Source organism: Puma concolor, chromosome A3, assembly GCF_028749965.1.
Source record: "Puma concolor isolate L17-30 chromosome A3, mPumCon1.1.hap2, whole genome shotgun sequence".
Lineage (NCBI taxonomy): Eukaryota > Metazoa > Chordata > Mammalia > Carnivora > Felidae > Puma > Puma concolor.
This window is the reverse complement of record NC_141669.1, coordinates 55441504-55465122: the sequence shown is the minus strand read 5'-3', so window position 1 is coordinate 55465122 and position 23619 is coordinate 55441504. Positions and strand designations below refer to the sequence as shown.

The 23619-nt window shown below is 39.4% G+C and overlaps 1 protein-coding gene across 1 annotated transcript in view; it reads right to left on the bottom strand.

The window, feature by feature from the left end:
• The window catches only part of PPP3R1 (protein phosphatase 3 regulatory subunit B, alpha), a 69127-nt gene extending 45900 nt beyond the window's left edge, over nucleotides 1-23227 (bottom strand). The window contains exon 1 of the mRNA XM_086700971.1: nucleotides 22822-23227. Coding sequence (XP_086557097.1) covers nucleotides 22822-22824 — 3 coding nt within the window. The 5' untranslated portion in view covers nucleotides 22825-23227. The remainder of the gene's footprint in view (nucleotides 1-22821) is intronic.
• Nucleotides 23228-23619: the final 392 nt, after the last annotated feature.

Here is a 23619-nt window from a genome sequence, read left to right as displayed (position 1 = left end):
TGCGTGTGCACACACTCGCTCTCTAAATAAACTTAAAAGATAAAAATAAAGTTATTTTAAAAAGTTCAACTAGATGATTTCAAGGGATCCTCCTAGGTATATTGTTTTTTGACTACTAATGAAGATGCTAGACATACTTAAATATGGAAGAGAGAAGGAGAGGGAGGGGGATAGGGAGAGAGAAGGCAGACATGGAATGTCAAGAAACACCTTGAAGCATCCTGCTGGTCCAGAAGACAAAAGTTTCCCAAACAGAGTATGCTTAACTTTATATTATGTTCTTTTGTAAGCCAGTACAACAGACAGTATAAGGCAAGAAATCTCAAAAACAGCAGATGCTGTTAGCAATACAAATCAAACATGACCTTAGTTATAGCAACAAATCTGGCAACAGGGATTTTGTAGATACTCAATAAAAATTAGTTATGATGCTATCGTATGACAGAAATGTTCGTTAATACAGTATACCACTGTTAAAGTGACCAGTTTTCCAACAGAAGTTAGTAACATCTGACCTTGTCAAATTATTTTAGGAGAAAAACAAAACCCTAAAATTTTCTAGCCTGATAAATACTCCAAAATTTTACTCTATAACTTCACCTAGTAAATGACTGAAGGTACATAATGTTAACTATTTTAAAGATCCTACTGCATATTGGGGACTGAAATAGTGATACCTATTATTTTATTTTGCAGTTTAAAATTTACCTAATAGCTAACCTAACCAATCCTATTTTTCTCTTCTAAAATTAACCATGATTTCTGTATGTTTACCTTATATCCTACAAACTTGTTGAACTCATTAGTTCTAGTTTTTTGTTTGTAGATTTCCCAGGATTTCCTATGTAGACAATCATGTCATCTGCAAATAGGGAGATTTTCCTCCTTTCCAATCTGTATACCTTTATTTTTTTCTTCCCTTATTCCAGGTAGAGCTTTCATCACTACGTTGAAAGAGTGGTGAGAGCAGATATTTGCCTTGTTACTGATCTCATGGGAAAAGCATTCAGTCTTTGCCATTAAGTATAATGTTACCTATAGGTTTGATTTTTTTTTTTAATCTTATTTATTTTTGAGAGAGAGACAGAGTACGAGAAGGGGACAGGCAGAGAGAGAGGGAGACACAGAATCTGAAGAAGGCTCCAGGCTCTGAGCTGTCAGCACAGAGCCCAACACGGGGTTGAACCCACAAACCGCAAGATCATGACCTGAGCTGAAGTCAGCCGCTTAACTGACTGAGCCACCCAGGCGCCCCCCTCCTATAGGTTTTTATAGATATTCCATAACCAACTGAGTTAGTTCCCCCATGTATTTTTATTTTTTTTAAAGAAACCATGAATGGGTCCTGAATTTTATTAAATGCCTTTTCCATCAAATTATGTGATCATGTGAGTTTTCTTTAGTTGTTCATACAGATTATTTATACTGAGTTTCAAATAGTGAACCAGTTGTGCATCCCTGCAGTGAGCTCATACTTGGCTATAGTATACAATTTTCTTTCCATTCTGCTTAACTAACTCTATTTGCTTACATTCTGTTAAAATTTTTACATATACATTAATATGGGAAAGTTGATAGTGTTTGTACTTTGGGGGCAGGTATCAAGGTAATGGGGGCTACTCAAATCATCTATTTCATATTGGGTGAACAGTAGTGGTTTGTATTTTTAAAGGAACGGTCCATTACATTACATCAAAGTTGTCAAATTTATATGTGAGTTGTTCATAGTATATCCATATGATCTTTGCCAGGTCTGAAGGGTCTATGGTGATACCCTCCACTTCATTCCTGATACTGAGAATTTGTTTCCTCTTTTATTCCTCCCCATCTTGTAGAGGTTTATCAATTTATTGATCTTTCTGAAGACCCAACTCTTGATTTCATTCATTTTCTCTGTTTTTGTCTTCAATTTCACTGATTTCTGCTTTTATCTTTATTTCCCCCTTCTTTGCTTTGGGTAGATTTTGCTGTTTTTTATCTTTTTTCAGGTTCTTGAGATGGGAGTTCAAGATTACTGAGACTTTTTTTCTTTTTTCTGAAATGTGCATTTAGCGCTGTTAAGTTTCCTTCTCAGCACTGCTTTAGCTACATCCCACAAATTTGTTCAATGGATTGTATTCTTACTGTTTTGTTTTTCATTACAGTTATTCTTCAGTGCATGACACATAGAAAATACTTAATAAATATTTTTGAATTATCACTGAAATATGCTTTTGTTGTAAATCTTTATTAGGTACATCCATTTTTGTTATTTCTTTGGAAAACGTGTTAAGTTCCAAACTGTCATATGAACTTTAAACACAGTCCGTTCACCAATTAATCATCTTTATGCCAACCCAAAATTTTTACAGGAGTGTATGTCCAAAAAGTTAAGAATGATATCTTCCAGTGTTTAATACACTGTAAGCAATTAATAAAAGGAAGGATTTAAGAATAAGATTTCATTCCCAAAGGTGTAAGATACTTCTCAAGTAGCAACAGACACAACAAAAGCTTTATTAAAGCAGAGACCTCTCTGAAAGTCTAGGTTTGCAAAAACCCTGCTGGCTCTTTTCATCTGGTTTTACTTATAACAATAACATTATTTCCATCAAATTAAAACAATTCTTTATATAAAGTCCTAATATCTCAGACTAAGTTCAGATGCACTAACTTAAATTTTTAAATAACTACCTTGGTTCCGGGGCTCCTGCTAGGTGGCTCAGTCAGTTAGGCATTTGGTTTTGGCCCCAGGTCATGATCTCATGGTTCATGGGTTTGAGCCCTGCACTGGGTTCTGTGCTGACAGCAGGGAGCCTGCATGAGAGTCTCTCTCTCCCTCTCTCTCTGCCCCTCCCTGTTGTTCTCTCTCTCTCTCCCCCACCCCTCTCAAAATAAACTTAAAAGAAAAAACTACCTTAGTTCAAACAAAACATGCAAAACTATAAATGTTACTTTGTCAACTTCTCACGGGCTTTTTTTTAAAGGCAAAAGCTGACAGATCTAGAAAATAATCTTTACAAGTTAGCTTTGTAAATAGAAATATGGATGGAAAAAAGAAAAGTTTACTGAATACAAAAAAAAGAAATAACATTTATGTGCTGGGCACTCTTTTAGAGACTTTACATACATTTATCTCATTTATCCTCCAATCTTCTTGGTAAATAGGGATGTCAAGGTTAAGCAACTTGCACAAGATCACAAAACTGGTAGTGACAGAGACCAAATTTGAACTCACACTAACATAATTCCCATAGTATTCTCACCAATATATGATAAAGCTATATCCTCTCTATATTATATAAGAGAAGCTGTAAGTTACTGAAACCGTTTTCCTCTCATCTCGGAAAACTTAGGTTCAAGTGGCTAGTCACTGCCAACTTACACTGACAAAGCAATTTAAAATGTGTTGTTCATATATCTAACATAGTCTCAATCACAAAAACGAGACAATAATAGGGTGTGAGATAGGTGGAGACAGCTAAGGAGAATAGTATAGCAATGGAAAATATAAAACACTATATTACACAGAAACCATCCAACAACTTGGAACAATAATTTGGTATTATATTTTAATTTAAAAACATACATAATCCTAAAACAAAATAGAAAACTCTGTATGCATAGCATTTTCAGTAATTATAATTAAGAAAATAATCTCAGAACAGAGGAAATATAACCCCAGTAGTAGCACAGTTCTGGATGATGGTAAGAGACCAACTACCCTAACTAGTGTGAAAGTAAGCAGTTCAAAGTATAAGTTAGTAAAACAAAAGGTCAAGGAAGACTAAAGCAAGATGTGCATAAACAATTAAGGAATGGGGGATCCTAGAGGGAAAATGTGACATAGATACTAAATTGTGAATGAAAAACTGGAGTATCCAGGAAGATGTTAGAAGGCAGCAATGAAAAGAGATAAAGGAAAACACAGTCAGATAGAAGGAAATGACTCTGCGTGAGAATTAAGAAGTAATAATCTATTAGGGGGTTGCCAAACTATGGCCCCAAGCATATCAGGCCTACCATCTCTAGGGGTTTGGTTTGGTTTTTTCAGTGATTATCTTTTTTTTTTTTTTTTAATTGAAGCATCACTGACATATACTAGTTTCAGGTGTACAACATGATTTGGTATTTGTATATATTGTGAAATGATCACCATAGTAAGTCTAGTTAACATCAATCACCATAGACAGTCACAAAATTTTTTTTCTTGTGATGAGAACTTTTTTTTTTAATGTTTATCTGAGAGAGAGAGAGAGGGCGCACATGCACACACACAAGCAGAGGAGGGACAGAGAAAAAGGGAGAGTCCCAAGCAGGCTCCAGGCTGTCAGCACAGAGCCCAACATGGGACTCAATCCCACAAACTGTGAGATCATGACCTGAGCGGAAATCAAGAGTAGACACTTAACCGACTGAGCAATCCAGGCACCCCTCTTGTGATGAGAACTTTTAAGATGCACTCTCGTAACAACTTTCAAATATGCAGTACGGTATTATGAACTATAGTTGCCATGCTGTAGATCTCATGACTTACTTTCTAACTAAAGTTTGTATATTTTGACCACCTTCACCTATTTCATCCACCATCTCTTGCCTCTGGCAACTACCAATCTATTCTCTGTATCCATGAATTCAGTTTTTGGTTTTAAGATTCCACAGGTGAGATCATACAGTAATTTTATCTTATTTCACTTAGCATATTGCCCCCAATCCACATTGTTGCAGATGGATTCCTTTTTTTATGACAGTGATATTCCACCCTACACACACACACACACACACACACACACACACACACACCACAGTTTCTTATCCATTCATCCATCCATCCATTAATAGACGCTTAGGTTGCTTTATGTCTTGGCTACCGTAAATGTTACAATGAACATGAGTGTACATACATCTTTCAGAGTTAGTGTTTTCATTTCCTTCAGATAAGTGCCCAGAAGTGGAATTGCTGGCTCATACAGTTCTATTTTTAATTTATTGAGGAACCTCCATGCTGTTTTCTATAGTGGCTGCACCAACTTAACACCAATAGTGCACAAGTGTTCTCCTTCCTCCACATCCTCCACATCAAAACTTATTATTTGGCTTTTTAGTAACAGCCATTCTAACAGGTGTGAAGTAATATCCCACTGTGGTTTTAATTTGCATTTCCCTGATGATTAGTGATGCTAAGCATCTTTTCATGTACCTGTTTTCCACCTGTATGTCTTCTTTGGAAAAATGTCTATAGATATCCTCTGCCTATTTTTTAAATTGGACTGTCATTTTGCTATGAAGTTGTAGGGTTCTTTATATATTGTGGATAATATCCCTTTATCAGATATATGATTTATTAATATTTTTCCCAGTCAGGTTTCCTTTTCATTTTGTTGACAGTTTCCTTTGCCGTGCATGAGCTTTTTAGTGTGACAGTCCCACTTGTTCACTTTGTCTTTTGTTGCCTTTGCTTTTGCTGTCAAATCCAAAAAATCATCACCAAGACAGATGTCCAGGAGCTAAGTTCTCTTCCAGTTTTATGGTTTTACATTTAAGTCTTTAATCCATTTTGAATTGATTTTTGTATATGGTGTAAGATAGTGGTCCAGTTTCACTCTTTTGCATGTGCCTGTCCAGTTTTCTATACATCATTTACTGAAGAGACCAGACCATCCTCTTCTCAATGTGTAGTCTTTGTTCCTTTGTCATAAATTAATTGACCATATATATGTGTAGGTTATTTCTGGGATCTATATTCTGTTCCACTGATCTAGGTGTTTGTTTTTATGCCAATACCATTCTGTTCTGATTACCATAGCTTTTATGGGTTTGGTTTTTTAACATAATAGCTTTAGGGACCCCTTGGTGGGTCAGTCGGTGAAGTGTCCAACTCTTGATTTCAGCTCAGGTCATGATCCCAGCGTCGTGGGATCAAGCCCTGTGTTGGGCTCTGCGCTAAGCATGGGGTCTGCTTAAGATTCTCTCTCCCTCCCTCTGCCCCTCTCCCCTACTCGCACACTCTAAAATAAATAGCTTTATACTGAAATATAATTCACATTCCATACAATTCACCCACCTGAAGTGGATGGTTTTTTGTAGAGTTGTGCAGCCATTACCACAATCAAATTCCTCACACTAAAAAGAATGCCCATATCCACTGACAGTCACTCCCCATCTCCCTGACTCATCCTACTAATCTACCTTCTGTTTTTACATACTTTCCCATTCTGAATACCACATATAAATGCAACCATACAGTATGTATTCCATAACTGTCTTCTTTTACTTAGAATATTTTCAAGGTTCATTCATGTAATACAGCAAGAATCCATACTTCATTTTTATTGCCAATATTATATGGATATACCACAATTTATTTAATCTGTATACATGTGGCCTGTTTCCATTTTTTTTTTTTTTTTGGCCATTATGAATAATACTGTATAAACATTCATATACAAGTTTTTTTTCATTTCTTGTGGATACTTGGGTATGGAATTACGAGGTTATATAACAACTCTATGTTTAATATGTTATAGAAATGTTTTATAAAGCAGCTACAACACTTACATCCCCACCAGCAATGTTATGAGGATTTTGATTTCTCCGTATCCTCACCAACACTTATCTGGTCTTTCTGATTATAGCCATGCTTAGTGGGTATGAAGTGGTATCTCTTTTTGGTTTTGATTTGCATTTCTCTAGTGATATTGAGCATCTTCTCATGTGCTTATTGGACATGTGTTTATCTTCTCTGGAGAAATGTCTGCTCAAATCCTTTGCTCACTTTTTAGCTGGGTTTTTTATTGTTGAATTGTAAGACTTCTTTATATATTCTAGACAGAAGTCTCTTATCAGTCTATGAATTGTAAAAAATTATCCCATTCAGTGGGTTGTCTTTTCATTTCCTTGATGTTCTTTGAAGCATAAAAGTTAACTTTTATGATGTTCAATTTATTTTTCTTTTGATGTTTGCACTTTTAGAAAGAATTCACCACCTGTGTTTGTATACTAAGGTTTTTTTTGCAACACAGCCATGCTCATTTGTTGTGTATTATCTATAGCTGCTTCAAGCTACAATGGCAGTTTAGTAGTTGCAAAAGACTGTATGGCGCCCACAAAGCCTAAAATATTTACTGTCTGGTCTTTTACTGAAAGTTTTCCAACTTGTTCCTTCACTTGAGGCGGCTGCTGCGCAAGGCAAGTGATACCCTTGGTAAGGAAGCAGAATTTTGATTAGGGTAACCTAGGTACAAAAAATACTTTTGTGAAGAGGCTGACAACACAGGGTTATAGCCACGTATTGGTGAGGGAAGAAATACAGTATTAACATCAGAAACCAGATATAATTTCACTGCCTACAATCCCATCAGTAATCAGTGACTTCTGTTCAGAGCACCAAATAAAATACTGAGCTTGTTTTTATTACATAAGGCCTAGTGATGGAAGGTAAGCTAGGGACAATTTAGAAGATCTGCCTTGAAGGAAGGTGGTCAAAAGGCACAAAGGTCTTTTTTTGGTATGTAAGAAACCTGGAAAATACAATGGAACTTAAGAAAAAATCTGTAATGAGACTTGGAACCTAATAAAAAGAGACACTTGAGAAAGTGCTCCCTGCTTTTTTTTTCTTCAGGCATATGCTGGTATATGAAATTGCGGCGGTCCTCTTTGGACAAGTGGACCTTTAATGTGATCTTGACCTATGTCCCTGATGAAACTGGACGAACTGCTGAACCACTCTGTTAACTCTGATTCTGGGCTTCTCATTTTGTGAATTAGTACATTCCTTATTATTTGGGACACATTTAGTTGGGTGGGTATTCTGTTACTTATACCCAACACTCTGATACATTTTCTACTTTGTTAATGAGTACTTAATAGACAGAGGCTGCACAGAAATCAGAATGAAGTGATTATGAAACCCAGATCTGCTAAGAATACTACAGACTAGTTTTTAGTAGTTTGATTTTTCTTTTACACTTTTTTGATGTTTATTTGTGAGAGAGAGAGAGAGAAAGAGACAGAATATAGGTGGAGAAGGGGCAGAGAGAGGGAGACACAAAATCTGAAGCAGCCTCCAGGCTCTGAGCTGTGGGGCTCAAGCTCACAAACCACGAGATCATGACCTGAGCAGAAGTCAGACACTTAACCAACTGAGCCACCTTTAGTAGTTTGATTTTTTAAACTTTAAACAGTATTTTGCACTTTATCAAGCACCTTAATAATTATCTTACTCAGTACCCACAAGAACTCTTAATCAGTCAGTCTGGTGGCCACTTTACAAATAGTGTGTGTGTGTGTGTGTGTGTGTGTGTAAGTCAGCATACTCCATTAGAGGTCTTCCAATTTATATCTCAACAGTGTTCCACCACACCATATTATGTTCCATAACATCAAATAAAATTCACTGAAAGCAACATAACAACAAAATGACGACAGTCTTCTTTCAGTACTTAATTGTCTGACATCATACAACTTTATTCTAGGAGTAATATGACCAGAATAAAATGTCCAAATAGCTGCTACATGTCAAATTCAAACTGGACAAGCAGAGTGACCAGAAGAAATCTAGCACCTTATAATAGCTCTACTGAAACCTGTGTGTGTGTGCATATACATACAATACACACACAATTGTATTGTATTATCATTTTTTCCTCCACATGCCTGACTCAATCTATGCTATGGAATCTTTAGAGCTATGTATTTTTTCCTTCATTTTTGTCCCTAACGCTATGTTTGATATATGCAGTGGGCAAACACAGAAGTTCGCTAAATTAAGAAATCAAAGATCTAGAACGGGAGTCTCAGTTTATCAGCTGTTCTAGAATACACTTAGTACAAAAATGTTATGGTAAATCAACTTATGTAAACAAAAACACTATTTATACATGGAGTCTCCTTTATTTATGGAAAAGTCTACTTACCATTTAACAAATGAAATAACATACTCACATCCAACTGATAATTTACTCAGATACACAAAAAAACTCTTGAAGCATAAAAGAAGTCCTGTAACTTTCAGAATCAATAGTATCCTTCAGTAGCTTCCCCACCATGCTAATGCACTTAAGCATAGGACTTTCAAATACCTCCACAGACCTAGACAATAAATATAACTAACCCAGCTGCACCTCTGCTGGCTTCCCAAGCCAGCAAGCAAAGTGTCTATTTACCTATCCACCACTTACACTTATATTCTATGAGAGATACTACAATGGGAACAGGCTTTACAAAGATGAATAAAAATGCATCCCCTGCTTTAGAGGAGGCCACAGTTTAGGGGAGGCATTAAACACAATGAAATATGGTATATACTATTATGAAAGTTACTTACAAATGGCCATTAATTGCCTGAGGGAGTTGGTAAAGTTTTCACCCAATGCCATTGCCAGCAGGATCTTGATATTTGCCAGAGAAAGGAGAAGCACAGTGTAGATGAAAGAAAAAATATATACAAAGGCACCAATAAGTTAAAAAAAAAAAAGATGAGACACTTGAGAATCAAGTAACCTGACTCGGTTATACCATAAAGATGGCTAGAAACAATGATCAGAACATGAGTGGCATTCAAAGGAATTTAAAATTTTAATAGAAGAGGTAGCATTGACTTTCAAATAAGGCAGTGACACTGGATTTCCTTTTCAGAAGAAAAACTCTGGTGGCAACTCTGGAAGACAGAATGAAGAAGGAAGAAACTATAGGCAAAAACATCAAAGCATTATGGTGGCTATGGAAATAGTCCACATGAACTATAAATGAAATTCCAACAATGCCAGGGGCAATGGGGATAAAGAAGGTGATTCAAGAGGCATTTGGGGGATTCTAAATGGGAAGACAGGTTTGTTATAACATGATACTGATGCTCCTGAAAAAACTTCATGCTCTTAAAACTACGATTAAAAATAACATGGCTTGGGGCACCTGGGTGACTCAGTCAGTTAAGCGCCTGCCTTTGGCTCAGGTCATGATATCACGGTTTGTGGGTTCAAGCCCTGCATCGGGCTCTGTGCTGACAGCTCGGAGCCTAGAGCCTGCTTCGGATTCTGTGCTTCCCTCTCTCTCTGCCCCTCCCCTGCTCATGTTCTCTCTCTCTCTCTCTCTCAAAAATGAATAAACATTAACACAAAAACAAAAACAAAAAAACATCGCTTGGGGCACCTGGCTGGTTCAGTCATTAGAGGATGTGACTCGATCTCAGAGTCATGAGTTCAAGCCCCATGCTCGGCAAAAAGCTTACTTAAACAAACAAATAAACAAAACGGCTTAAGGAAAACAGAGTTGGAAGCAGACACTCAAAACCTTTGCAATTAGAGTACCAACAAAACCAACAAAAATCCTAATTAAGCATAAAGATGTGCTAACTAATAAGTATGGGACTTTAAAAAAATTTTTTTAATTACGTTTATTTATTTTTGAGAGACAGAGTAAGACAGCACACAAGCAAGGTAGGGGCAGAGAAAGGAGACCCAGAATCCAAAGCAGGCTCCAGGCTCCGAGCTGTCAGCACAGAGCCCGAGGCAGGGCATGAACACACGAACCGTGAGATCATGACCTGAGTCGAAGTCGGACGCTTAACTGACTGAGCCACCCAGGCACCCCAGTATGGGACTTTTAAGAGGTACAGATGAGCCTGGGTGGCTCAGTCAGTTAAACATCTGACTTCAGCTCAAGTCATGATCTCACGGTTTGTGGGTTCAAGGCCCCATCGGGCTCTGTGCTGACAGTTCACAGTCTGGATCCTGTTTCAGATTCTGTGTCTCCTCTCTCTCTGCCCCTCCCCCACTTGTGCTCTCTCTCAAAAAAAAAAAGGAAAAAGCATTAAATTTTTTTAAAATAAAGGTACAGATGAAAGTAACAGAAAAAAGTGTTAAGAAGGGGTATCTGAAACTAAGTTATAGAAACAAAAGAAAAATGCACAAACATCTGGAGGAACTGTGCAATAAATTCTTCCAACATAGATAAATGGCCAAACTGAGTCATGAGGAAGAATGTGGGCTGTATGGATAGTATACATTATTCTTTGTTGGCTCACTACTTTTAGCTTTGTTAGTGTGTTTTGGATTCAGCTGTCACTGCTTGATGGCACAAAGTATTAACATGCTGGGAACATTATAAATACGTTTTCCTCTTTATCAGTAATAGTATGTGAACTCAACAGGAATGCCTCAAGTAAGTAACTGAGTAAGTAACAGCCTCCCACCCCCACAGGTCAGGCCACATGTTTCTATGTTCTACTACTCTTAGCTCAGGCTGCAACTGAGAACTGCTTAAGACTTTAGTAGTAAAGGGGAGAAGAAGGTATGCCAGGTTTCCGGCCAGGAGTGAATGAATTGATAATTGTTTCCAATAAGAAAAATTAGGGAATAATGGAAGCATGAATAGGAAGAAAATAATGAATGTGGTTTTAGTTATGATGAGTTGAGGTGACTTACACACACCTTTATTTAGAGTGAAAATCCTATAAGCAGTTAGATCCTCATACTGAACAGAAAAGAATGACGCAGGCTGAAGATATGAATCATCACTACGTAAGAGATGATGAAACTTTGAAAATAAACAAAGAATTTATGCATTCACTCAATTCACCCGTTCAACAAATATTTATTAAATTCTTATAATATGGAGGAATCTATGCTGGCAGCTGGCATAATATAGGAACGTGGTGTGACCTGCCATGGGGGTGGGAGGCTCAGTCACTTACTTGAGGGACTTTTGTGGCATTCCAAACATAGCCGATGCAAAAAGCTCTGACAGTAGTAATAAACAGACAGCAGAATAAACCTAGCATACAATACTTAATAAAACGTAACAAGACCAAGTTGTTGGAGCATAGAGCAAAAGCAGGAACATGGTGAAATAAGCAAAGTAAGCAACAGGTAGAACCTATTGAGTCTCTGAGCTATGTTAAGGCTGTGTTAATCCTATGACATATAGGATTTTAAATGGGAAAGTGATACAATCAATACTTAGAGGGCCTTGGACCAAACCCAGATGAAAAGCTAGCAACAAAGATTAAAAATGGTCAGAGACGCAGAACAGCAACTAGCAGAAAATGTCACGGAAGCCAAAAAAGGAAAGAACTCCCAAGAGTTTCCAACAAGTTCCAACGTTACAAAGAAGCCAAGTACAAAGAAAGAAGAACCAAATACATTTAATGAGTACCAACTGGATTTCCAGACACTCATTATTGTCACAATTTGAGGTGTTCTTAATTCCCAATTTACACTACTAAATAAGGTCGAGAGCTTATGGTGTTTGTTCAAGGTCACATAGCTAATGAATGGCAGAACCAGAATCCAAATTCAAATCTTTCTAACTCCAAATCTCATGCTGGTAATTAGATTACTGCCAACATAATAACTTTCAGTGAAATGCAGATACGTAATCATTCTAGACCAGTGCTATCTAATAAAACTTTCTGCTCTGCAATGACATAAACATTCTATATCTGCACAAATGTAGTAACCACTAGCCACTAAGTATTTTTAATGTAGCTACTGTGACTAAAGAACTAAATTTATAATTTTATTTTATCTTAATTCATTTTAATTAAAATTTTAATAGTCCCATGTGGCTAGTAATTTGGACATCACAGATCTAGACTGTAGTGTACTGAAAAACAAGAAAATGAGCAAATAGTCAAGAAGTATGATGACAGAGTGACAGCCAAACAGAAAAGCAGAGCGTAAATATATCTGTTCATAAATTTCATTATTTACTTGAAAAAGATTATGAGTTAGTTTATAATTCATAAAATTGTATTTGTTAGGAAAACAGTTTTAACACAAATAGATTTAAAATCACAGATTTCCCTTACTACCTACTCGCACTTTTCTTTCCTGACATTAACAATTTCTTGGGGCGCCTGGGTGGCGCAGTCGGTTAAGCGTCCGACTTCAGCCAGGTCACGATCTCGCGGTCCGTGAGTTTGAGCCCCGCATCAGGCTCTGGGCTGATGGCTCAGGGCCTGGAGCCTGTTTCCGATTCTGTGTCTCCCTCTCTCTCTGCCCCTCCCCCGTTCATGCTCTGTCTCTCTCTGTCCCAAAAATAAATAAAAAACGTTGAAAATTAAAAAAAAAAAAAAAAAACAATTTCTATTAAAGGCTGCCTTACAAGTAAATAATACCCCAGGATGCTGGCTTACTGCACACCTATAATAGGAGATTGTGGCATCAGACTCAGGTAGATAGGACAAAAAAAATTAGCCCTAAAACTAGACAGATTAAGGATAAATAAAAGTGCTAACAGACAGCTCCATTAAAGCCAATGGTAGGTTGCTATGCTTCACTACCTTGTACCTAGGTTTTAAAATGCATAACTAATCCTCACACACAAAAATACTCTGTATTATTTACAAAGGACAAAAGAGACCTGGTTAAAGTACAGATAAATTTAATTATGCTACAAAAACAATTCAAAGTATCATCTCACAGAAATGTTTCTTGGGATAGCAATAGATATCAACACAGCCCTCCTTATGATACATCTAATAAAGGGCTTTAACTGACAAAACAAAACTCTGAGGAAGGAACTTGTAAGAACCTACGGGTCGCTGCATTTTCAATGCTAAATTTTAAAAGATTTCTGGGGCGCCCGGGTGGCTCAGTGGGTTAAGCGTCCGACTTCGGCTCAGGTCATGATCTCACGGTCCGTGAGTTCGAGCCCCGCATCGGGCTCTGTGCTGACCGCTCAGAGCCTGGCGCCTGTTTCAGATTCTGTGTCTCCCTCTCTCTCTGACCCTCCCCCGTTCATGCTCTGTCTCTGTCTCAAAAATAAATAAACGTTAAAAAAAATAATAAATTTAAAAAAATAAATAAAAGATTTCTTATAGAAATCTTCAAGTGTTAAAAACATTTTTATAGTACAGGATTATCAAAACCAAAGACAAACCCAAAAACATACAGTAATCACATCTCGAAATTTACTCCTGTGCCAGATCTACACATTAACTGTCAACTCATAATCACAAAAAGGGTATGGGAGTTCAAGGAGAAAATTCAGAAAAGAGAGTAGATGTGAGCTGCTGAAGAGAAGGTTTATTTGGAAGTATAAAAGTGAGGAAGTAATTTTAATCTGGCAAACTTGAAATAAAATACATGCTTTATAGACTACATTTTGGAGGTCATTTTCTTGTTTTAATTAAAAAAAAAAATGTTATCCTGGGGCACCTTGGTGCCTCAGCTGGTTAAGCATCCAATTCTTGGTTTCAGCTCAGGTCATGGTCTCACGGTTTGTGAGTTCAAGCCCCACGTCAGGCTCTGTGCTGATGGCACAGAGTCTGCCTGGGATTCTCTGGCTCTGGCTCTCTCTGCCCCTCCCCTGCTCACTCTCTCTCAAAAATAAAGTTAAAAAAAAAAAAGAAAGAAAGAAATTGTTACCCATTTAGTTAATGCTTAACAAGGTGATAAGTAGAAAAAGTAAGTACAAAAAAATGTTCTGGTAAAATATTTTCTCGCGGGGCCTGGCTAGCTCAGTCAGAACATACGCTCTTGATCTCAGGGTTGTGAGTTCAATTCACACTGTGTGTAGAGATTACTTTCAACCTCAATCATTACAAAATCGCTGATTAAAAAACTACACTGAATTGTTTTTGAGTCAGTGCTTAACTGAAATACAGTGAAAAACCTTGGAATGACATTGTAAGGAGTAACTAGACCATGGTATCGTTAAAATCTCTTTAATTATGAAATAGCAATAAATCCATACACTGCCGTGGGTTGAAAAAAATACCAAAAAGCTCCATTTTGGAAAAGTATACAAGAAACTTAACACTGATCAATACAAGCAAAAGAGGTGCCCAGAAAAGGCTCACTTGCCATTTATACCTTTCAGTATAATTTGAATTTTTAAGCAAATGTATTAATAGTGTCCTTAGAACTTTAAAAAAAATTAAGAATATCAATCTACAACTAGATATAGCCCTTATATAAAATCTGAACTCAGAAAAATGGTTCCTTTTAGACCTATGTAATTTCATCAGAAGTTATTAAAACAAAGGCTGACAGGTGCGCCTGGGTAGCTCAGTCGGTTGAGCTTCTGACTCTTGATTTTTGGCTCAGGTCATGATCTCACAATTCGTGAGATAGAGTCCCATGTTAGGCTCCATGCCGTCCTTGCAGACAGGGCCTCCTTGGGATTCTCTCTCCCTCTCTCTCTGTCCCTCCCCTGCTCGTGCACTGACACATTCCTCTCTCTCTCTCTCTCCCTCTGAAAATAAATAAACTTAAAAAAAAAAAAAAAAGACTGACAAAGTACTAACCTCTTTTCTTGTTAATACTCCAATTTCCTAGATCCATTCCCTAGGTCACCGACTCACTGGTGCTCTCTCCTGAGTCCACTTACTATGTAACAACATTTACTTAATACCCTATTAACTGCATATCAAATCTCCCCAAATAAGTATTATAATCCTTTTCCATACTCCTCACCTTCAATCTCACCCCATTTGCCTAGCCTTAATCTCAACTTCAGATGATCTTGCCTCAAACTATCTCAAATTACTGAGATGATTTAGGTCATACCACATGAACTCCATTATTAAAACAAATCTGTTGCCATGGCCTACTTTCCTCACTCTGATTTTTTTCCCCTCTTTTGATGTCCCTCCTTTCCCTTTATCCCTCCCCTCTTCTTTCTGCCACTTCTAGGACTCATTCCATTAATCATCCTTTCTTAGAGCTCCCTCACCTGGCTTCTCTTCTAATTCTAAAGAATATAGGGGCGCCTGGGTGGCGCAGTCGGTTAAGCGTCCGACTTCAGCCAGGTCACGATCTCGCGGTCCGTGAGTTCGAGCCCCGCGTCAGGCTCTGGGCTGATGGCTCGGAGCCCGGAGCCTGTTTCCGATTCTGTGTCTCCCTCTCTCTCTGCCCCTCCCCCGTTCATGCTCTGTCTCTCTCTGTCCCAAAAATGAAATAAAAAACGTTGAAAAAAAATTTAAAAAAAAAAAAAGAATACCAACATCTGCTATCCTAAATAGAATACATCCCAACTGTAAACCACTGAAATTAACTTTTCTTTGTCCTTTTTTTCATAAATGTCTCAAAAAAGGAACACTCATTGCCTCCATGGTCTCATCAGCACTTACTCCTTTATGCCACTTACTCATTTACATATTCCTTCTAACACTACTTAATATCTGGTATATACCAAGTATCTGTAATCTTAGAGACAAGATCTCTGCATTCTTAGAGTTTACATTTCCTTACAATCTTATTTTCATCACCTAGAATTTAACTGAAGTTACTTAGAGTTATGACCTCTATTAACAGTTTTCAATTTTATCTCCTCTCTTGTATTAACAGGTGAAAAAAAAAAGATCTCTTATGCCGGGACACCTGGGTGGCTGGCTCAGTTGGTTAAGCATTAAACTTTGGCTCATTTGGCTCAGGTCATGCTATCATGGTTCGATTCCTATGTTCGAGCCACGTATCGGGCTCTGTGCTGATGACAGCGCAGAGCATGGAGCCTGTCTGGATTCTCTGTCTCCCTCCCTCTCTACTCCTCCCCAGCTCATGCTCTCTCTCTCTCTCAAAAATAAACATTAAAAAAAAAATCTGTTATTGCCTAAAGAAAACCATATTTCCTATCTTCTTGGGGAACCTCAAACTATTAATAATTCCATCTTTTCCCTTTAAATCTTCAAACACACTCCATCTTTCCAGGCTATTCCTTTTACCCCCAAATAAATTCTTTCTCAAACCTCAACTATGCAGCTTTTATCTTCTCTCCTTCTAGTGGAAGCTTCAAGGAACAATCTACACTCAGTGTCTAGCTACCTATTTATTCCTCACTCACTGCATCCTGGTTTTCCTTGCTACCAGGACAAAATACTGTTTTCTTGTACTATTGCCAGGATCACCATAACTATCCTGATGCTTCTAAAAGACACTTGTAAGTTCTCTTTCCCAATCTTTGCAAAATCTAGGCACTGCTGACTCCTTCAAATCTGACATCACTCTTAACTAATTTTCCAACTGTCTGGCAATTTATTCTCAGATAACCTTCACAGATTCCTCATCCTCTATCTACCTCCTCTTAAATGCAGTGTGCTTTAGGGTTTGCCCTCTTCTCATTTTATATTTTCTCTATAATTTCATCCAGTTTCATGGCTTCATTTATTTACTACCTAATACACATGCATAGACAATGTTCAAATCTTTAACCCCAGCCCAGATTTCTCTTCTGAGTTCCAGATATAGAGAGCCAATTACCTGCTGGCCATTTCCAACTAGATGATCCAGGACTACTTTAAATTCAACAGGTCCAAAACAGAAATTTGGTATATACCAAGTATTTGTAATCTTAAAGACAAGGCCTCTGCATTCTTAGAGTTTACATTTCCTTACAATCTTATTTTCATCACCCAGATTTTAACTGAAGTTACTTAGAGATTATGACCTCTATTAACAGTTTTATTAACACTCCCTTAATCTCCTTTTCCTATACCTCCTAGGCAGAGAATGTGCATTTCTGACAAGATCCCAGATGATGTTGATGCAGCTAGTTCAAGATCCACGTACTAAGAATCACTGTTCTAACATATGTTACCTCTTCCTACCTTTAGAATACCAAGCTTCTTCTATCCTAGACCATGATATCTATGTGGCAGGCAGTGTTAATGTTTCACAGCACTGTATCCTAACGAACTTAGAATCTTGCAACATAGCATTCCAAGCATTGATTACCAAATGAGGAGAGAATACTAGAGATAAAACAAGTCATACCAACAAACTGGAAGTTTCTTGAGGACAGGGACAGCATTTCTCATATACCCCTAGAATATGAAGAACTGAATCTTATCCTAGTAGGTGTTCAATAAATATTTGCTGAACGGATACCACTATCATCTATCCAGTCACCCAAGCCAGAAGCCACACAGGGTTCATCCCTTTCCTTACCCACAATCCAACAGTCACCAAGTCCTATCTTCTGCTCCTAAAATGTCTCATACTTGGTCTCTCCTCTCCATTTGCACTGCTCCTACATTCTTTTTGAGTCCTTACTTCTCACATGAATTACTGTAATAATTTCTTAATTGGTCCCCATACCTATATTCTTTTATTCTACTTTATTATCCACATGGCTACCAGACTAATCTCTCTAAAAAAGTAAATGAGACGTCATTCTTAAAAATAATAGCTTCCCACTGGCTTTAGGGAAAAAATTGTTAACTCCTTCATATGATATGCAAGCCCCTCCATGGTCTTGCCTCAATCTACCTGACCACCCTCTTTCTCCTTTCCACCCTAATCCTCTACCCTCCAACCAGGCTAAACAGGCTTGCATATCTTATGGCTTTAAACATAATACTCTAAGCAGACCACCTCTCCCACTGGCTAAATACGCATCCTTTGACTCTGCTCAGACACCATCTCTCCCAGGAAGCTTCCTCTGAGGGACATTCATCTCATTGCCTCATCCTCATCCCAGTTTAGATTAAGCCTCTCCCCTGCCATGTATTTTTACTTAAAGATTTTAAAGTAATCTCTACACCCAGTGTGGGGCTCAAACTACAACCTGGAGATCAAGAGTCACATGCTCCACTGACTGATGCAGCTGGGTACCCCTCCCCTGCTATGTACTCTTAAGCATCCCCAACTTTAGTTTGTTAATAGCACGTCACCATGCATAATTGTCTTGTTTATTCCACTTGATTAAGTTCCTTGGAAATTACAATTATGTCTTATGTTTATACAGCCAGTATGAGGTATGTCAACAAATACTCAACTAAAATTTAAATAAAAACATTCCTTGCTATTTTCTAAATAGTTGCTCTGAAAAGTTAGCATATTTCAGAATTACCTAAAAAGCTATAAAATCTAGACTGCTTGGCCCCATCCCTAGAGTTTTGAATTCAGCTGGTCCAGACTAGGGCCTGACAAATTCCCAGATGATGCTACTGGCCCAAGAACCACATTTTGAATACTAGTGTTCCAAATATATGTTTTCTCTTCCTTTCTCCAGGATTTAAAGAGTCTTTTCCTTGATGCCTCCAACTCTGCCTACTGCAATCTTAATAACCTTTTTAATCCCAGCTCAATTGTCACCTGATTCATAAAACTTTCCCTATCCCAGAAGAAACTGATCTTGCTCTTTCCTCAATTTCTATCAGGCTTTGTATTATTCATATAACTAGAGCTAACTTTTCACACCTACTAGCATTGTCTACTGTTATAGGCGAAAATGACAGTAAGAAACCTGCCTTAATCATTTTAACATCCTCAACAACCAAGCACAGTAACCAATGAACACGAGACAAAATCTACAAGTACTCGTGATATGAATGAATCCTGTTGCTTGCCCAGACTCTGGGCCCATGGTCAGTCTGACTCACTTAATCCTCCTTGCCCAAGCTGACTTCCTTATACTGCCTTGTACTTTTGCTTGCCTTACTACCTATGACAGATGCTTCAACCTTCCCACACTTGTCTGTCCCTTGCACTGCTTTGCCAACTGACCCTTAGCTTCTTTACCTTGCAATCTGCACCTTTTCAATTTTCTCATCCACTGTGGGACATAATGAGCAGAGAAATTTTCTCCTCATGACTGATGTCAGTTTTAATTCTGCTGACCATAAGACAGGTGGCTTGCTTTGCTGTTGAAGTAGCCTTTGTCACAGAATTAGAGTATGTCGTGTGCAACTCTAAGTGCAGGTATCGTAGACAGCAATAAATGTTTTAAGTTCTATTTATACATTGTAGAGATGATTTTAATAAGTTTAAAAACACAACAATAGGGGCACCTAGGTGGCTCAGTCGTTTGAGCGTCCGACTATTGATATCGAGTCAGGTTGTGATCTCATGGTAGTAAGATCAAGCCCCTAGTGGGGCTCCATGCTGAGAGTGGTCCTGCTTGGGATTCTCTCTCTCCCCCTCTACCCTGCTCTTTCTCTCTCTCTCAAATAAATTAACATTTTTAAAAAACACAGAGATATAAAAAGGTCATTTACAAGATTTAAGGTTTCCCAAGAAACAAAATTTAAAAGAAAAGCCAATTACTTACGCACTATATTCATATATGCATCCAAAATAAAATCCTATTTTTAAATTATCCTAAGTACGTGGTAAGAAAAACTATTTCTGATACATGAAAAGTTAACGAAGTTTCTAAAAATGCCCTTAAAAATTTACTCCTCCAAAAACTTTTCAATCCCACAAAACTAAACACTCTATTTTATCATTTAATTCTTTTTACATTCCTCTGCATGCCATTAACACTGAAGTACTCTATTTAAATACACATGCCCACCTATAGAAAAAATGGTGAAGTTATCTATATGTATTTCTATAAATAAATATTTATTTTACCATAGACAACTGACCAGTAAGGGAAAATTCCTAGAAGCACAGTACTCAAGTGTGTGTGTGTTGTGTATATAAAATCTTCATCCCGCCTGGATGCTCAACAGTTTAAAACTCAAAAAGAGGTGAAGGGAGGGAAAGACTGAACTCTTAGGCAAAGAAGAAATAAAGTATATTTAATGTAGCAACTAAAATAAATACCTGTCAGAAAAGATTGTTGATAGGTTCAATCCAATCTTTTTACCTTCCCCTTACTTGAATTAATCAGTGATATTTATAAGTTAATTCCTAAATTAAAACCCACTGACAAAACTGTAAACAGGTTCATGATACTCAGTAAGAGTTATAATAAAGTTTTCCAAAGGGAGTGAAAATTTTCAGAACTTTATACTCCATTAACTAGAACAGTGAACCAGATCACTCCAAAGCCCAATTTATTTGATCTAATTAATATCCTATATAGCAGAATTCAGCTATAGGTATCGTCTTGACACTTTCAAACCAGTGCTACTACATTCAACAGACCAAAATAATCCTAAAGTTGGGAGGCCTCTGTCACAACAAATTAACTAGGTCCTGAAATGGAATTGAGAGAATGGCAGACTAAAAGAACCAAGAGTAAATCAGAAAATAAATACTGAAGAGGAAACTAGAAAGAGGGAAATAATCACCTATAAGAAAACATCATAAAATAAATCTTAAAATTTTTAAAGATAAGAAAACACTGAGTACCAGGAAAGTAAACTTAAGAACAAAAAAAGGGGGAGAGGAGGTTCCTGAGGGGACACACCACAGAAAACAAGCAAGCAGGCAAGCAAACTACTTGGAAAACAGCGCATTCTGATATATAATACACAAGCAACAAAAAGTTGGATCGTTATTCCTCACAATGAAATGCAGGTAAAAACATTCACTGCAATGGCCAAAGATCTTCAAGATCCTGACCGTCAAGTAAAATATATGTATAAGGAAGTGGTGTTAAAGCACTAAAGTGCAATTCCTAACTCCAAAAAACTATGGCAACAAAAAGACTGCTCTATGAAGGGCCTTGATCTAAGCTGCTTTCTGTAGTAGTCTGGAAAAACCTAAGTTTTGTAACTTTGACGGCCAAAGTTGTCTCTGAGCAGCCTCCCAAGTTGACAGGGAAAATTTTCCTCTATATATCAAAATCACTAATCATTTATTAAGTCTGTTCTTAATCTGGATTTTAAGTACACTGAAAAGTGCACTTAATCTTTTGCCCTGTATTTTCAATAAAAGCTGACTTGAATTTTCTAGTTTCACTCTGTCCCCTCACAAGCACACCAAACTGATTTTAAGTTGCAATCAACTGAATTTCTCTCTTCACTAATCCACCACTCTATTTTCAAATACTTGATTTCTACATACGGGGTGAAATACAATACAAGAAATTACCCAACGTCAAACAATCGGTCTAAAAATCTTCTGACAACTGTTTGAAGACTTCTAGAAAAAGTGTAACCACCGAATTCCATGTTTGAATATCTTACATGGAAAAGCACTGCGAACTTTAACTACTACGTATACAGTTCGTGATTGCAAAGAGGAAACGACAGCGGCTACCCAGAGCAAGAGAACCGGTAAGGTAACAGGCTAAAAGGGCGTCGTTGATTTCTTGGCCACGGTGACAGAGGCGGGAGACACACCCCTAGCGTCGGTTTGAAACACTACAGCAATGAATTCTACCTAGGGATTAATGTGAGGGTAAGGAAAGACAAATTTAAATCGCCATGATTCAAAAACAACCACAAGAGAGAGAGACTTACGACGGTAACAAAGAAAACGAAAAACCCTTGACAGTAAGGAAGCTTTAAAAACAAGTATCTCCATTTATCAAAGACCGAGCAGGACTACGTTTTCGTGAATATACACCTTGGACCTTTCCGGTTCGCCAGTGCAAAGAGAAAAGCAGCAGCGAAAGGAGCCCCATAAGGCTGCAAACAGCAGCAAAATACTAACAGAAAAGGGGAGAAGTGGCAGGATTCCTGCCAAGGCTCACTGTTTGAAAATGGAGTGGGATAAAGAACAGCTCTGGAGAGAAAGTGGGTCTTACATAAAAAGCCATTTACCACATATTATTTCCCCAGGATTCTGGAATATGCCAGAACTTGAAGGAGCGAGTCGGGGGCGGGGGGGGGGGGGTGGTGGTGAAAGGGGGTCTCCACGTGGAGGAGGGTCCTGAGGGAAGTAACGCGGGGCGACGAAGGGCCAGGACCAGGCCCATGGGCCGGGAGGAGGGGGTCGAGGCCCGGACGGACTCCAGACGACCGCGGGGGGTAGGGGCGGAGGGGCGCCCCGCAGAGGCTGGGGGGTGGCCCTGTCAAGCAGCCGGCCCACCGCCCCCCGCCGGCCGCCAACGCACCCGGGCCGCTGAGGGCTCTCTCGGACCCGCCGCGGCACCAGCCTGCCTGGGTCTCTCGAATTTTCCACCGGGGGAAGCCGGCCGGGGGCGTCGGGGCTCGCCCCCGCCCCCGTCCCTGAAAGCGGCGAGCGGAGGAGAGATGGTGCATAGGGGAAGCAAAGGTCTCACCATTTTGCTGGGCAGTCGGCGGCTGGCGCGGGGGGAGAAGAGTGTCGGCGTTCAGAAGGGCTCCCGCAGGAAGCGGCGGCGGCCCAGCTGGGCTGGGGCGGCTGCGGCCCTCGGGACGCCCGAGGGGAGGGGAGGCGGCGCGGCGGGGCCCGCGCCGGCCGGGTGACTGGGCACGCGGGAGCGGGCGGGGAAGAAAAGAAATTAAGGTCGAGATTCAGAGACGGAGAGAGCGGGGAGGAGAGATGGCGAAAAAGGGGAGAGACAGAGAAGCAGAGAGGAGGGGAAGAAGGGGGAGAGGGGGCCAGGCGGCTCGAGGGCTGCAACCTAAACTCGCGCGGGAGCCGTGACGGACTCACTGCAGTGGCTCGCGCTGACCCGCAACCTCAAGGCACGAAAAAGGGGGAGGGCGGAGAGGGAGGGGAAAGCGGAGCGCAGCGGGGCGGAGGGCGGGAGCGCGCGCGGAGCCGGCGGCGGGGGCGGGGCTTCCGCGAGCGGCGCACATCCGGGAACCCGCGAGCCGGCTCGGCGGTGGCCGCCGGGGTGCTCTGGCGAGCTCTGGTTGGGGAGCGCGAAGCGTGCGACCACGTACTCCCCTCCGCCCGCCGCTCTTTGCGTGCGGTGCGGGGGGAGGACGGGGGCGCGGACGTCGGTGACGTCGTGTGGCGGAGCCCTTCCTGTCATGTGGCTGGAGGCGGGCAGGTGGGGGGAGGCTGGCTCGGGAGGAGGAGGAAATGCAAGGGTACAGTGAGAGGGAGGAAATGCAAGGGGTGCGCGAGCTCCGGGAGAAGGTGTACTTGG